Source organism: Myxine glutinosa, chromosome 1, assembly GCF_964187855.1.
Source record: "Myxine glutinosa chromosome 1, kmMyxGlut1.1, whole genome shotgun sequence".
Classification (NCBI taxonomy): Eukaryota; Metazoa; Chordata; class Myxini; order Myxiniformes; family Myxinidae; genus Myxine; species Myxine glutinosa.
This window is the reverse complement of record NC_136261.1, coordinates 160,058,006-160,071,703: the sequence shown is the minus strand read 5'-3', so window position 1 is coordinate 160,071,703 and position 13,698 is coordinate 160,058,006. Positions and strand designations below refer to the sequence as shown.

General features: G+C 40.6%; 1 protein-coding gene across 5 annotated transcripts in view; it reads left to right on the top strand.

The window, feature by feature from the left end:
• Positions 1 to 252: 252 nt before the first annotated feature.
• The window catches only part of SLC38A10 (solute carrier family 38 member 10), a 54,345-nt gene continuing 40,899 nt past the window's right edge, over positions 253 to 13,698 (top strand). For 4 of the 5 annotated variants that reach the window (XM_068121128.2, XM_078779154.1, XM_068121114.2 and 1 more), the window contains exons 1-2: positions 255 to 532; positions 7,372 to 7,475. In XM_068121128.2, coding sequence (XP_067977229.2) covers positions 7,386 to 7,475 — 90 coding nt within the window. In that variant the 5' untranslated portion in view covers positions 255 to 532; positions 7,372 to 7,385. Of the gene's footprint in view, positions 533 to 7,371; positions 7,476 to 13,698 lie in introns of all 5 variants that reach the window. The other variant, XM_068121118.2, reaches the window with a different exon arrangement.

Genomic DNA, 13,698 nt, shown 5'->3' with positions numbered 1-13,698 from the left:
AGCTTACACCGCCGTGTCTGGTTAAAAGAGTAACTACTCTACTTTGTGTTCTATTTGAAAAGAAATGTCATTTTATGTGTTTTAGAGGATTTTCCTATAAAGCCTCGCTTTAAAAGTGGTATTACCTAAGGTAATCCAAAAAAATAAAATAACGTCGTCCTGTGTGGGTTCGAACCTCCACTCTGGGTTACGAGTTGAACGAACCAACCGTTGAATCACAAATTATTCATACCCTTCTTCCGTCTTTACGCTTCTTCTTCATCTATTTAATTTTTCTTCTTCTTCTTCTTCTTCTTTCGACGCCACGTTGGTGTCAGTTTCTCTTCTTCTCAAGCTGCTTTTATTTTGCCTTTGTATTTTCGGCCCTTGTTTACCCCTTCCCCCATCCTGTCTTCCCCATCCCCCAATATTTGTCAGGATATTCAATCTTCATTTGCAAAGGAATTGTGTCGTTCACGGCGAAAGCCTTGAGGAAGTGCCATTGGTCAATCTGTGATCTGTCTTCCTATTTCACGATCAACAAAACTTGTCGGTTTGTGATATTCATCCGTGGATGAAAGAGTCATTGTGACTATAATATAATGATAATGATAATGATAATGATAATGATGATTCGTTTGTTTATCCTTTGGTTTTCCCAATTGCAGGTAGACCCGGAAATCTCACGGTGCGTGATGAGTCCTGAGATCTGAACCGTCGCATCAATCATTGTGTTGTGTGTACACTACTCACTACTGTATGATGATGTATTGTTGTGTGTGTACACTACTCACTACTGTATGATGATGTATTGTTGTGTGTGTACACTACTCACTACTGTATGATGATGTATTGTTGTGTGTGTACACTACTCACCACTGTATGATGATGTATTGTTGTGTGTGTACACTACTCACCACTGTATGATGATGTATTGTTGTGTGTGTACACTACTCACTACTGTATGATGATGTATTGTTGTGTGTGTACACTACTCACCACTGTATGATGATGTATTGTTGTGTGTGTACACTACTCACTACTGTATGATGATGTATTGTCTTGTGTGTCCACTACTCACTACTGTATGATGATGTATTGTCTTGTGTGTACACTACTCACTACTGTATGATGATGTATTGTCTTGTGTGTACACTACTCACTACTGTATGATAATGTATTGTCTTGTGTGTACACTACTCACTACTGTATGATGATGTATTGTCTTGTATGTACACTACTCACTACTGTATGATGATGTATTGTCTTGTGTGTCCACTACTCACGACTGTATGATGATGTATTGTCTTGTGTGTACACTACTCACTACTGTATGATGTATTGTTGTGTATACACTACTCATTACTGTATGATGATGTATTGTTGTGTGTGTACACTACTCACTACTGTATGATGATGTATTGTTGTGTGTGTACACTACTCATTACTGAATGATGATGTATTGTTGTGTGTGTACACTACTCACTACTGTATGATGATGTATTGTTGTGTGTGTACACTACTCATTACTGTATGATGATGTATTGTTGTGTGTGTACACTACTCACTACTGTATGATGTATTGTTGTGTATACACTACTCATTACTGTATGATGATGTATTGTGTGTGTACACTACTCACTACAGTATGATGATGTATTGTCTTGTGTGTACATTACTCACTACTGTATGATGATGTATTGTTGTGTGTGTACATTACTCACTACAGTATGATGATGTATTGTCTTGTGTGTACATTACTCACTACTGTATGATAATGCATTGTCTTGTGTGTGCACTACTCACCACTGTATGATGATGTATTGTCTTGTGTGTACACTACTCACCACTGTATGATGATGTATTGTCTTGTGTATCCACTACTCACCACTGTATGATGATGTATTGTCTTGTGTGTGCACTACTCACCACTGTATGATGATGTATTGTCTTGTGTGTCCACTACTCACCACTGTATGATGATGTATTGTCTTGTGTGTGCACTACTCACTACTGTATGATAATGTATTGTCTTGTGTGTACACTACTCACCACTGTATGATGATGTATTGTCTTGTGTGTACACTATTCACCACTGTATGATGATGTATTGTCTTGTGTGTCCACTACTCACCACTGTATGATGATGTATTGTCTTGTGTGTGCACTACTCACTACTGTATGATAATGTATTGTCTTGTGTGTACACTACTCACCACTGTATGATGATGTATTGTCTTGTGTGTACACTACTCACCACTGTATGATGATGTATTGTCTTGTGTGTCCACTACTCACCACTGTATGATGATGTATTGTCTTGTGTGTGCACTACTCACCACTGTATGATGATGTATTGTCTTGTGTGTCCACTACTCACCACTGTATGATGATGTATTGTCTTGTGTGTGCACTACTCACTACTGTATGATAATGTATTGTCTTGTGTGTACACTACTCACCACTGTATGATGATGTATTGTCTTGTGTGTACACTATTCACTATTGTATGATGATGTATTGTCTTTTGTCTACACTACTCACTGCTGTATGATAATGTATTGTATTGTGTGTACACTACTCACGACTGTATGATAGTGTATTGTCTTGTGTGTACACTACTCACTACTGTATGATAATGTATTAGGGCGGGTCATACTCAGGTGCCAAAATGAATCTGAAGGAAATCCTAACATGAGGGGTGTCTATATTATGTGTTTTTTTATGGGGAATTCAAATATGAGTTTATTTTTTGGATAGGATAACTCTAACCTACATCAATTTGTATTTCTAAATTGCCAATTTTACCCTTTCGAACCCCTTTATAAGATATTAAAAGATATAAGGGAAATCATTCATATTGATACTGACACAGCCAAATCAAATGTACATATTTATTAACAGGTGAACTGCATGTATATCACTGGTTACAACTACAAAGATCAATCTCCTTACTTCTTGAACTTTACCAGGTTGCACAAGTCCTGCTTTGACTCATTCTTGGACATCAGCCTCCTGCTGGTCTCCTGAGCCCTGATGCCTCCATCCCTCTTTTCCTGTGAGAAGTACTTAGCAGAAGCCTCAGTCACCATTTACCAACCCTCTCAATGCTTTGTGTGTGGCGAGGCCAGTTGAGCACCTCCATGGGGGTGTTGATGAAGTTCTTCACCTCCGAGGTGCTTAGGGAGCAGGTGAGAGGTGGCTCTGACACACCTGACCAGCTGATCAAGTTACCAATGCTGGAAGCATCACAGTTGATGTCAGGTGTCTTTCTGGTCCTGACAGAGGAGTCCCCCAGCTGAGTGTCTGGGTCCCCCTCTCCCCTGATGGCCAGGATTCTCTCCACCCCCTCAGCCCTCTCCTTCTGATCCTCAGAGCACAGCAGTGTTTGGAGGATGGCTTCACTGTGGGCATACCAAGCAGATCTTCTCACAGTCGGCATCACAAGGTCCAGCACCTCCTTCCCCTGGGACTTGAGGCAGTCCAGCTGAAACAAGATGTGCCTGGGGCCCTTCGATCCAGGAGTGCTTGACTTTCACGTTGAACCAACATGGATAATACACTCCAATGATGAATTCCACAATGAATTGCAGATTCTTCCGGTTCTTTCCTTTCAGTCCACGCTTTGACACCCAGAGCCTGAGAAGTCTGTTCGCTGTGGTGAGCCAGCGGCTGTGGTTTACTGGTCCAATCTCCACGAGAGCCAGCCTTGCAGGAAGCACTCCATCCCTGATTGCACAGACAATTTTATAGCCATAGTGTTGATCAGTTGAGAGATCTTCAATGGCCTTGTTGTCAGACAGCTTGATCAGTGGACAGCCAACAAAGATCCAGGTGAAGTTTGGATTGATATCCAAGTCTGTAGCAGAAGCAAGGAGCTTTCCTATTGGCCCGGAAAATGTGTTGTCTGACAGAGTAGGGCCATCAAGGTGAACAATGAGATGGCGCAGGGGAAGTTCACCAGTGTGCAGGTTGCACACCAACCAGACCAGCTTTCTCCCCAGGTGCAGCTCAAGCTTCCGCATTACTCCAGCTTTCACACCAGTGTTGACATTTGTTGAGTCTCCTCCAATGGCCCACAAGGTCTTATCAAAACCCCTCTCTTTCAGCCAGGCAAACAGGACCTTAGCAATCTGCTCCGCATGTGACTCCTCTTTAGTTGCTTTCTCTGGGGTAAAGTGGAACAGATAGTAGCTACCAGGCTCACTAACAACACTATAGTGTTCTTCCTTGATCTTTGCAGGAAAAGATTGGTCACTGCCCTCAGCTTCCATCATCACATTGGTCAGGTCAATCCGCCCATCAAAGAGGATGCAGGAGATCCCCCCCTCCTCCCTGCACTTCTCATCAAACTCTTCCCCCAGCTCTGTCATCAACTTCTCCTGTGCTCTATTGACCTTGTTCTTATCAATCACTTTACTTGTATTGTCTTCTGTGATGAGTCCTGCATCAATCAGAGCTGCAGTTGCTATCGCTGCAGTTGGCCTCAGCCCTATGCCATACCTTACACTAGCAAGGGCAATGTTTGGAATCTCATCATAGTTTTTCTGGACCTTTGCTGAAGCTGCAGGCTCAGTGTCAGTTTCAGGTAAGAGCTCAACTTCAGTGACAAACTCATCTTCAGCACCACTTCTCGCCAATTCCAGATCCTCGTCACCATCTGACAAAAATCTCTCAACATCCTTCCTGGCTGCCTTCTCTGCTGCTGCAGCATTTTCCTCCTTGCTCCTCCTTTTCTCTGTATTCTTTTTCTTTTCCCGCCTTTCCAATGTCCTCACCTGTCTCTTGTGCTCTGGCAGATCAGGGCTCCCCATTTGGTGGGGTCCTTTACTTCCAACCTTCTCTTTCTGTCCCTTGATGTAGGCAAGATCTTTCACAGGAATCATTTTCTCTCTGCTGCAGGAACAGTTAAGGTGGGCTTGGATCACACAGCCCTCACCGGCCTCACAGCCTCCCCCCTCACAACTGGTAATCTGACACGCAAGTCAAAATATCAAATAACTTGTCTAATTGACAATGAACCTCTCTTTGGCATCAAGTTTGCCCTTCCCAAGAGAAAACTTCACTGCCTGATTCCAGACCTCCTTGAGCTTGGACATGATGGTCACCTTTTCATTGATAACAGGAGGCTTGAAAAGAGCATTAGCTTTGCTCCACTGACAAATCAGACCAGGGTAGTTGTCAGACACGAGCTGGTCCACTGGGTACTGATGTATTGTCTTGTATGTACACTACTCACTACTGTATGATGATGTATTGTCTTGTGTGTACACTACTCACTACTGTATGATGATGTATTGTCTTGTGTGTACGCTACTCACTACTGTATGATGATGCATTGTCTTGTGTGTACGCTACTCACTACTGTATGATGATGTATTGTCTTGTGTGATGCATTGTTGTGCATCTGGTGTACGATAATGCATTGTTGTGTGTGCACTGGTGTACGATAATGCATTGTTGTGTGTATACTGCTGTACGATAATGCATTGATGTGTGTACACTGCTGTACGATAATGCATTGTTGTGTGTACACTGCTGTACGATAATGCATTGTTGTGTGTACATTGGTGTACGATAATGCATTGTTGTGTGTACATTGGTGTACGATAATGCATTGTTGTGTGTGCACTGGTGTACGATAATGCATTGTTGTGTGTACACTGCTGTACGATAATACATTGTTGTGTGTACACTGCTGTACGATAATGCATTGTTGTGTGTACACTGGTGTACGATAATGCATTGTTGTGTGTGCACTGGTGTACGATAATGCATTGTTGTGTGTACACTGCTGTACTATAATGCATTGTTGTGTGTGCACTGCTGTACGATAATGCATTGTTGTGTGTGCACTGCTGTACGATAATGCATTGTTGTGTGTACACTGGTGTACGATAATGCATTGTTGTGTGTGCACTGGTGTACGATAATGCATTGTTGTGTGTACACTGCTGTACTATAATGCATTGTTGTGTGTACACTGCTGTACTATAATGCATTGTTGTGTGTGCACTGCTGTACGATAATGCATTGTTGTGTGTGCACTGCTGTACGATAATGCATTGTTGTGTGTACACTGCTGTACGATAATGCATTGTTGTGTGTGCACTGGTGTACGATAATGCATTGTTGTGTGTGCACTGGTGTACGATAATGCATTGTTGTGTGTGCACTGGTGTACGATAATGCATTGTTGTGTGTGCACTGGTGTACGATAATGCATTGTTGTGTGTACACTGGTGTACGATAATGCATTGTTGTGTGTACACTGCTGTACGATAATGCATTGTTGTGTGTGCACTGGTGTACGATAATGCATTGTTGTGTGTGCACTGGTGTACGATAATGCATTGTTGTGTGTACACTGGTGTACGATAATGCATTGTTGTGTGTACACTGCTGTACAATAATGCATTGGTGTGTGTATACTACTGTACGATAATGTATTACAATGTATTGTATGTATGCAACTGTACAATAATGTATTATAATGTATTGTATGTATGCAACTGTACAATAATGTATTACAATGTATTGTATGTATGCAACTGTACAATAATGTATTATAATGTATTGTATGTATGCAACTGTACAATAATGTATTACAATGTATTGTATGTATGCAACTGTACAATAATGTATTATAATGTATTGTTGTGTGTACACTACTAGATGGGGGTAGAGGCATACATTTAGGACCTTCCTTCGCCCTTCGATATTGATTGCAAACATTGAGTTGCTGTCGAAGGAATGCCTGATGGTCGAGCTTTCCATCCACCTCCAAGTCTATCAAGAGATAACATGCTTCAACATGCAATGCATGCTTTACATTTGCAGCACAGTGATATCGTGTTTACTCCTTTTTGAAGGCTGACAGAGCTTTGAGGTAGAAGACTCGTCAATGTGTGGGCCATCCTTCGGATGGATGTTAAACGGGCGTCCCCTCTGCGGGCATTAGTTGGCGGATGTTAAAGATCCCATGGTGTCCTTCATGAAGAGTAGGCGAGCTATTGCCGGCGCCCTGAACAAATTACAAGTTCCGACACTCATTTCTGGTATCAAAGTGGCGACCTGTCCAGGACTGTTACCTTAGCCGAGAAACTGCTTTGGCAGCACTGACACTGCATAGAGCGAATAAAATATTATATTCAAATAATACTTTTTTATTATCATTCCTTCCATTGTTTGTCTTGCCACGTGGAATTTATTTGAAGTCCCTTGATTCGTCACAGAAAAGTTTAACTACCAAGTTTTGCTTTTTGCATGTAATCTATCAGAAATTTATTTTTCAAAGGGAAATCAAAACCTTAAAGAGCATTTTCAAGCAAATGGTGAAATAATATATATATATATATATTAATTTTTTTATTGTTTGTATTATCTGTCCAGGAGCACCCGGCAAAATGACGGTCACAAACATGGGATTGACCGTTAATTTGGTGAACAGCATTGTGGGTGTCAGTCTCCTGACTATGCCCTTCTGTTTTAAGGAGGTAAGTTGCTGTCTTATTCCACTTTGCTTTTTCTATTGTTGCTTTTCCACATGAACCTTTTATCTGGTTCTCATCGTTGTTGCTGATAGAACAAAATGGTGACGAATTATTTTTTAAAGGACATGTGGCATTGAAAACTAGAGAGTTAATTGAACACATTACTTCGGGCAGTCTTTTTTTTTTTTTTTTTTTTTTTTTTTTTTTGTATACTGAATCGAGGCTCGTGAAAGAGCTAACATTTATTTCACAAACAAATCAATCAGACAAACAAAACACACAAAAAGAGGGAGCGGAAGACAAGATGGGGAGAGAAGGGGAAGCACACAAACCACAACATTTGAGAGCAGGGAGAAGTGTGGGAGGGAGAGAGCTTGGGGGCAGGAGGCGTGGGAAGGGGGGGGGGGGGGGGGGGGGAGAGGTATAAAACACAAGGGGACCGAAATTAGCGGGGGTAGAATAGATAAAGGTTTTGGATGGGGGAGTATAAGAGATGGTGGTGAACAGCTGTTTTAAAGACATGGAGGGAGGACTGGGATTGAAGAGAGTGAGGGAGTTTGTTCCAGAGGCGGGAGAAAAGAGGAATGAAGGTGAGCAGAAAGTCTTGATTTTGGCAGTTTAACCATAAGAGGGTTGCAGGCAGATCTTGTGCGACCTGTAGGAATATTTGGGGGACAGAGCCCAGAGAGAGCTGGGGGGACAAGGCCAGAGACGAGTCGGTAGAAGACGGAAAGACTTGTCTTGAGAGTCTTGAGAAGACAGTCTTGAGAAACAAGGACATGGGCGGGGTCTGCGAGCGGCAAATTTGATTTTTCGTGATGACGTAAAATGCCGTAATATTTTGTACAAGTACTGATAAACGCAGGGGCGGTCCAGGTGATTCTGAGCACCTGGGCAAAAGTCAAGGATGAGGCCCCTCACACCCCCTTTATTCCCAACCAACCCACTAAAGAAGAATAAAGCGCCCAATTTTCACAATGCATGTCCTTTCAATAACGCACTATAGTTTGAGATTTGACCTTATTCTCCAATATTCACCAAAATAAGGCAGAAAACGTAGAACTATTGCAATAAAAAAAGAAAATGAATATTATAATAGGAATGCAATGAATCTAGATCCATGTGACATCTCAAAGTGTAAGTGCATTGTATTGAGCTCAAAAAACAACACACTCCAGCTATAACTCGCAAAAAATGGGGTTCGTGAGGTTGGAGTGTTTCTACCTGTTAGCCCTAACGTTACCACTGCTGCCGCTGGCAGTTTCAACCGACTGCTGCCGGCGCTGCTGCTTCATCCGTGGATTTACTTTTGAAGAAATTTGTAACTTTTTGTAAACATGTAATTTCTTCTCTGCTTCTATTTTTTTTCGTTTTTCTGCCCCACTTGGATAATTTTGTTTCATTGCTTCTGGCTAACGTTGCTTTCGGTAGCAGTGCCGATGTACTTCTGTAATAGCCAGTTGAAAGCATGAAACATATCACCACGATCAGTTGATGCCTAAAGAAGAAGAAGAACTTTGCCTCCATGGGCCTTAAAATAACGTAAGCTTGATTGATGACGTCATTTTTTTTTTTTTTTTTTTTTTTTTTTTTTTATTATACGAACGACGAACAGTGCAAGTTAGATTGATTACGTGTGGGTGTCATTTAAAAAATACAACCTACGAACGCGAGTTGAAAAATTAATATGCGAAGGGAATGTAAACATCTGGTACTAGAACGGCACTCGGTAGAGCGCATACCTCCGCCAGGCTGATCAGTTTCTGAGTTTGTATCCCACAAAACTACTCACTCCTGTATGATAATGTATTTATCAGTTTTGTATCCTACTGATAGGCCGGATCTGGATTCGGACCTGAACCAAAATCTTATCGGCTTGTTCTCGTCACCTAACCAACTCGTCCCCCAAGTTTAGTCATAACTCATCCTCAACTTTTTAAAATATCATGTTATATAATCGCTTTTCGCCCGATCTGTCAATGGTGAAGAATCACTATTCATGAAGAAGAACCCATATTCAGATTTTCACCAAAATGGAACCAATTCTTCCTTGTCACACACCCAACCGGTCCACCAAGTTTCGTCTGAATCCATCCACAACTTTTTGAGATATCCTGCTATGTATTGTATTTGGCCCAATTCTCCCAATGGTGAAGAATCACTTTTGAGATAGTTTGTTCACAGACAATCAGACTGAAGAAAAATCACTCATAGAGCAACACTTGGCAAAATATAACAAAGTAAAATGGCACTCATAGAGCATCCTTTTGACCTCAAAAATAATGGGTGGTTGAATTCAATGACCTGATATGCAAATCGTCTTCAAATTTCAAGTTAATTGGATGAAAATTGACAGTTTTAGAAATTTGGCCTATACTATGTTTAACTTGTGACCTATGTTGACGTCAAAAATAGTTGATGGTTGAATTCAGTATGCTGATATGAAAAGCCGATTCAAATTTCAAGTCAATCAGATGAAAACTGAGGATTTTAGAAATTTGAAAAGGTTGTTGACCTTTGGCCTATGTTGACATCAAGAATAGTTGGTGGTTGAATTTAGTTTGCCAATATGAAAATCCTATTCAAATTTCAAGTCAATCGGATGAAAATTGAGGATTTTAGAAATTCGGAAAAAGTGGTTGACCTTTTGGCCTATGTTAACCTTTTGGCCTATGTTAACCTTTTGGCCTATTCTGATCTCAAAATAGTTGTTGGATGGATTCAGTTAGCCGAGATGCAAATCCTGTTCAAATTTCAAGTCAATCGGATGAATATTGAGGATTTTAGAAATTTGGAAAAAGTGGTTGACCTTTTGGCCTATTGTGATCTCAAAAATAGCTGGCGGTTGAATTCATTTCACTGATATGAAAATCCCATTCAAATTCCAAGTTAATCGGATGAAAATTGAGGACTTTAGAAATTTGAAAAAATGTGGTTGACCTTGTGACCTATGTTGACCTCAAAATAGTTGGTGGTTGAATTAAGTTTGCTGATATGAAAATTATATTCAAATTTCAAGTCAATAGCAAGTATAAGTGAGCAGACAGACAAACACACACACAAACCGGTGATCAACATACTCGTCCAAAAAATTTTTTTTTGCCAAGTAAGAAACAGTCATGGGTGAAAACATTACCTTCATCCACCTTCAGTAGCAGAGGTAACTAGATTTTGTTGGAATTTTTTCCTATCAGAGAAATTTTATATACAGTAATGCAAATACTATCAGATTTTTCATTCTATATACTGGGAGTTCTATGTCATCCTTCGTAACATCTTCGTAACATCAGTGACATCTTTCGTAACATCCCTCCACCAAACAACGGAAACTACAAAAAACACATCCACACCCACATCACCATAAACGCAACAAACAACCTGGACCCAAACAGTATCTTGAGCACAAAATCCCCACCCATCACTGATTACACAGAACTCTCCAGGTCTGATCATGTTTACCTTTCATGCCTTCGCTGTGGACACCACCCACAACTTTTACACTACAAACATAGACTCGATGACACCACTGATGACACCTGCAACAACTGCTAGACTGCCCACACACAATAAAACATATCATGGAAGACTGTGTTGTCCTGGCTTCACATAGGCAAGAACACAACATCTTGGATATAAGGGACCTCTGGGTCACTACTGTGAGATCGATTGGCTTTCTCCATGCCGCTGGTCTGTTCAAGCAGAACTGACTGGGTCAACACAACAACAACAACTATAACACCCGTCTCAGATTGAATGTCATGAAGGGTAGCAGAACTGCTTTCATCAGTGCTGCACTTGAAATGGCAGGGATACATAAAAGCAATGACGCTCAACCTGAGTTGTCTAACAGCTGTATCCGTCGTGACAATGATGATCTTGAGAAACTTATGAGAATCATAAAGGCCTCTGCTGATCCCTTCAACTTGGAGTCAGAATTACTGACAAATACATATACAGGGAAAAGTGTCAAACCAGATATATCTGATTTTCTACTCAGCATCGGAATACAGGGAAAAGTGTCAAACCAGATATATCTGATTTTCTACTCAGCATCGGAATAGAGGGAAGTGGAAGACACAATTGCATTCATTCAGGAATATGACGACGATTTAGCTCGGTTTAAGAAAGCTATTTCACGAAATAAATTGAAGACCTTCGCGGATCAGGTAACCAAAAACACGCATTCACATGATGCTATTGTCAAAGACCTGCGATGCAATAGAGACATGCTTGGGATTGCAATTATTGCCAAAAAGAGAGCAGTTGATCCTGAGTTCCTGCTTACATATCCATTGACATCTGTGCCATTGACAATGTATCAAGCCGATGGTACAATTGTGGAAACAGGCAAAAGTGTGTTGCTCTCGCTGCTTGAAGAAAAGGTAAAGGAACACGGGAACCCAAAGGAAATCGGTGCGCATCTGATTGATGGGAATTTCATGTTACACTCTGCCACCAAATCTGCCTCGAGCCTATAGTTGCATATACTGTCGCACGCAGTGTTGCATGTTGTTCTTGCCTACCCTTCAAAAAGACTGTGAACGAGAGCGTTGTGGAGCTGAAGAAACCATCTTCTTGATATCTCATCCTGAACAAGTGTGACTGAAAGATAGTGTAAACCCCCCAAATCAACATCCATCAAAATCCACCCTGAACAGTGATTCAAACCCCGTCATAGAGACGTGTCTAATGATACAAATTTTTGAACCCCATTCAATTAAGCCTGCAGACATATCTTCTAATCAGGAAATTATTGATTATGTTTAAAGAATTATTCTATCAACATAGACGTTCTGCCATTAACATCAGCTTGTAGTACAATTTCTTTTGAACTGGATGTCGCCATCAGATGTCGCTCTTATTGAGACGTCAAAGCCTGCGACCCTTTTTATTGTATGCTTTCCAAATGACCATTCTTGTCCAAAAATGCCAGGAATTAACACTTCTTGAGCATGATTTCTATTTCTAATACCTTTGATGTGATAATCACGGCGAAAAAGTTTCTTGTATGCAAAAGTGTAATTGAGGATTTTTGACCCACTTTTTGGATGCTTCAAGGCCAAATGCCCCCTTCTTATCTGAACATGCCAAGAATGAACATTTTTTGAGCATGAATTTGGTTTTCGATACCTTTGATGTGATAAGAATAGGAAAAAAAGCTTCTTTGTATGGGGAAGTGTAATTGCCCCCCTTTTTGAACCTTGAAAAGTAATGCCAGTCAATTTCATTTATTGAGTTGCATTTTTAAATCACTGTTTATATTAGTATTATAGGACTGATATGAGACGGGTACGTGAAAGTGTAACTGGAAGTTATATCAGGAGCGTGAGGGAGGGGTTGGGGGTCTACACCCCCGGAATGCCAAGAATGTGACGCTCAAGAAATGGGTTTTCTTTGCTACTCTACTGACACCTATAGATAGCGATCATCAAACTTTTTGTATGCAATAGTTCAATTGAAATCAAGCTGGCTCCCTAACTATTATTACCTCCGCCCCCAAAGATGAATGGAGGTTATGTTTTCACCCTTGTCTGTTTGTCCGTTTGTTTGTTTGTGAACAAAATATCTCTAAAAGTTGTGGACGGATTTGGACGAAATTTGGCAGAAATGTAGCATATGTCACGAGGACGAAATGATTCGATTTTGGTGAAGATCCGGATTCGGATCCGGCTACTAGAAATTTTAAAGTGATTCTTCACCATTGGGAGATGGGGCCAAAAACGATACAAAGCAGGATATCTCAAAAAGTTGTGGACGGATTGGACGAAACTTGGTGGACCGGTTGAATGTCTGACAAAAATATATTAGATTTTGGTGAAGATCTGAATATGGATTCGGATATGATTATTATTTCATTTTTTAAGTGATTCTTCACCATTGGGAGATTGGGCCAAAAACTATACATTGCGGGATATCTCAAAAAGTTATGAATGGATTTGGACGAAACGTGGTGGACAGGTTGTGTGTGTAACAAGGAAGAATCGATTCAATTTTGGTGAAGATCTGCATATGGATTTGGATATGAGAATTATTTAATTTTTTTAGTGATTCTTCACCATTGAGTGATATGGCCAACCAGGCGGAGGTATGCTTTCTACTGAGTACCGTTCAGGTATTCATTATGATATGCTAGAAGGTACCAAATTGTCATTTACATAATTATATATGTTGTAAAATATTAGTTAATGTATTATGAGTTCTTTAAAATGTATACTTTTTTTCTATG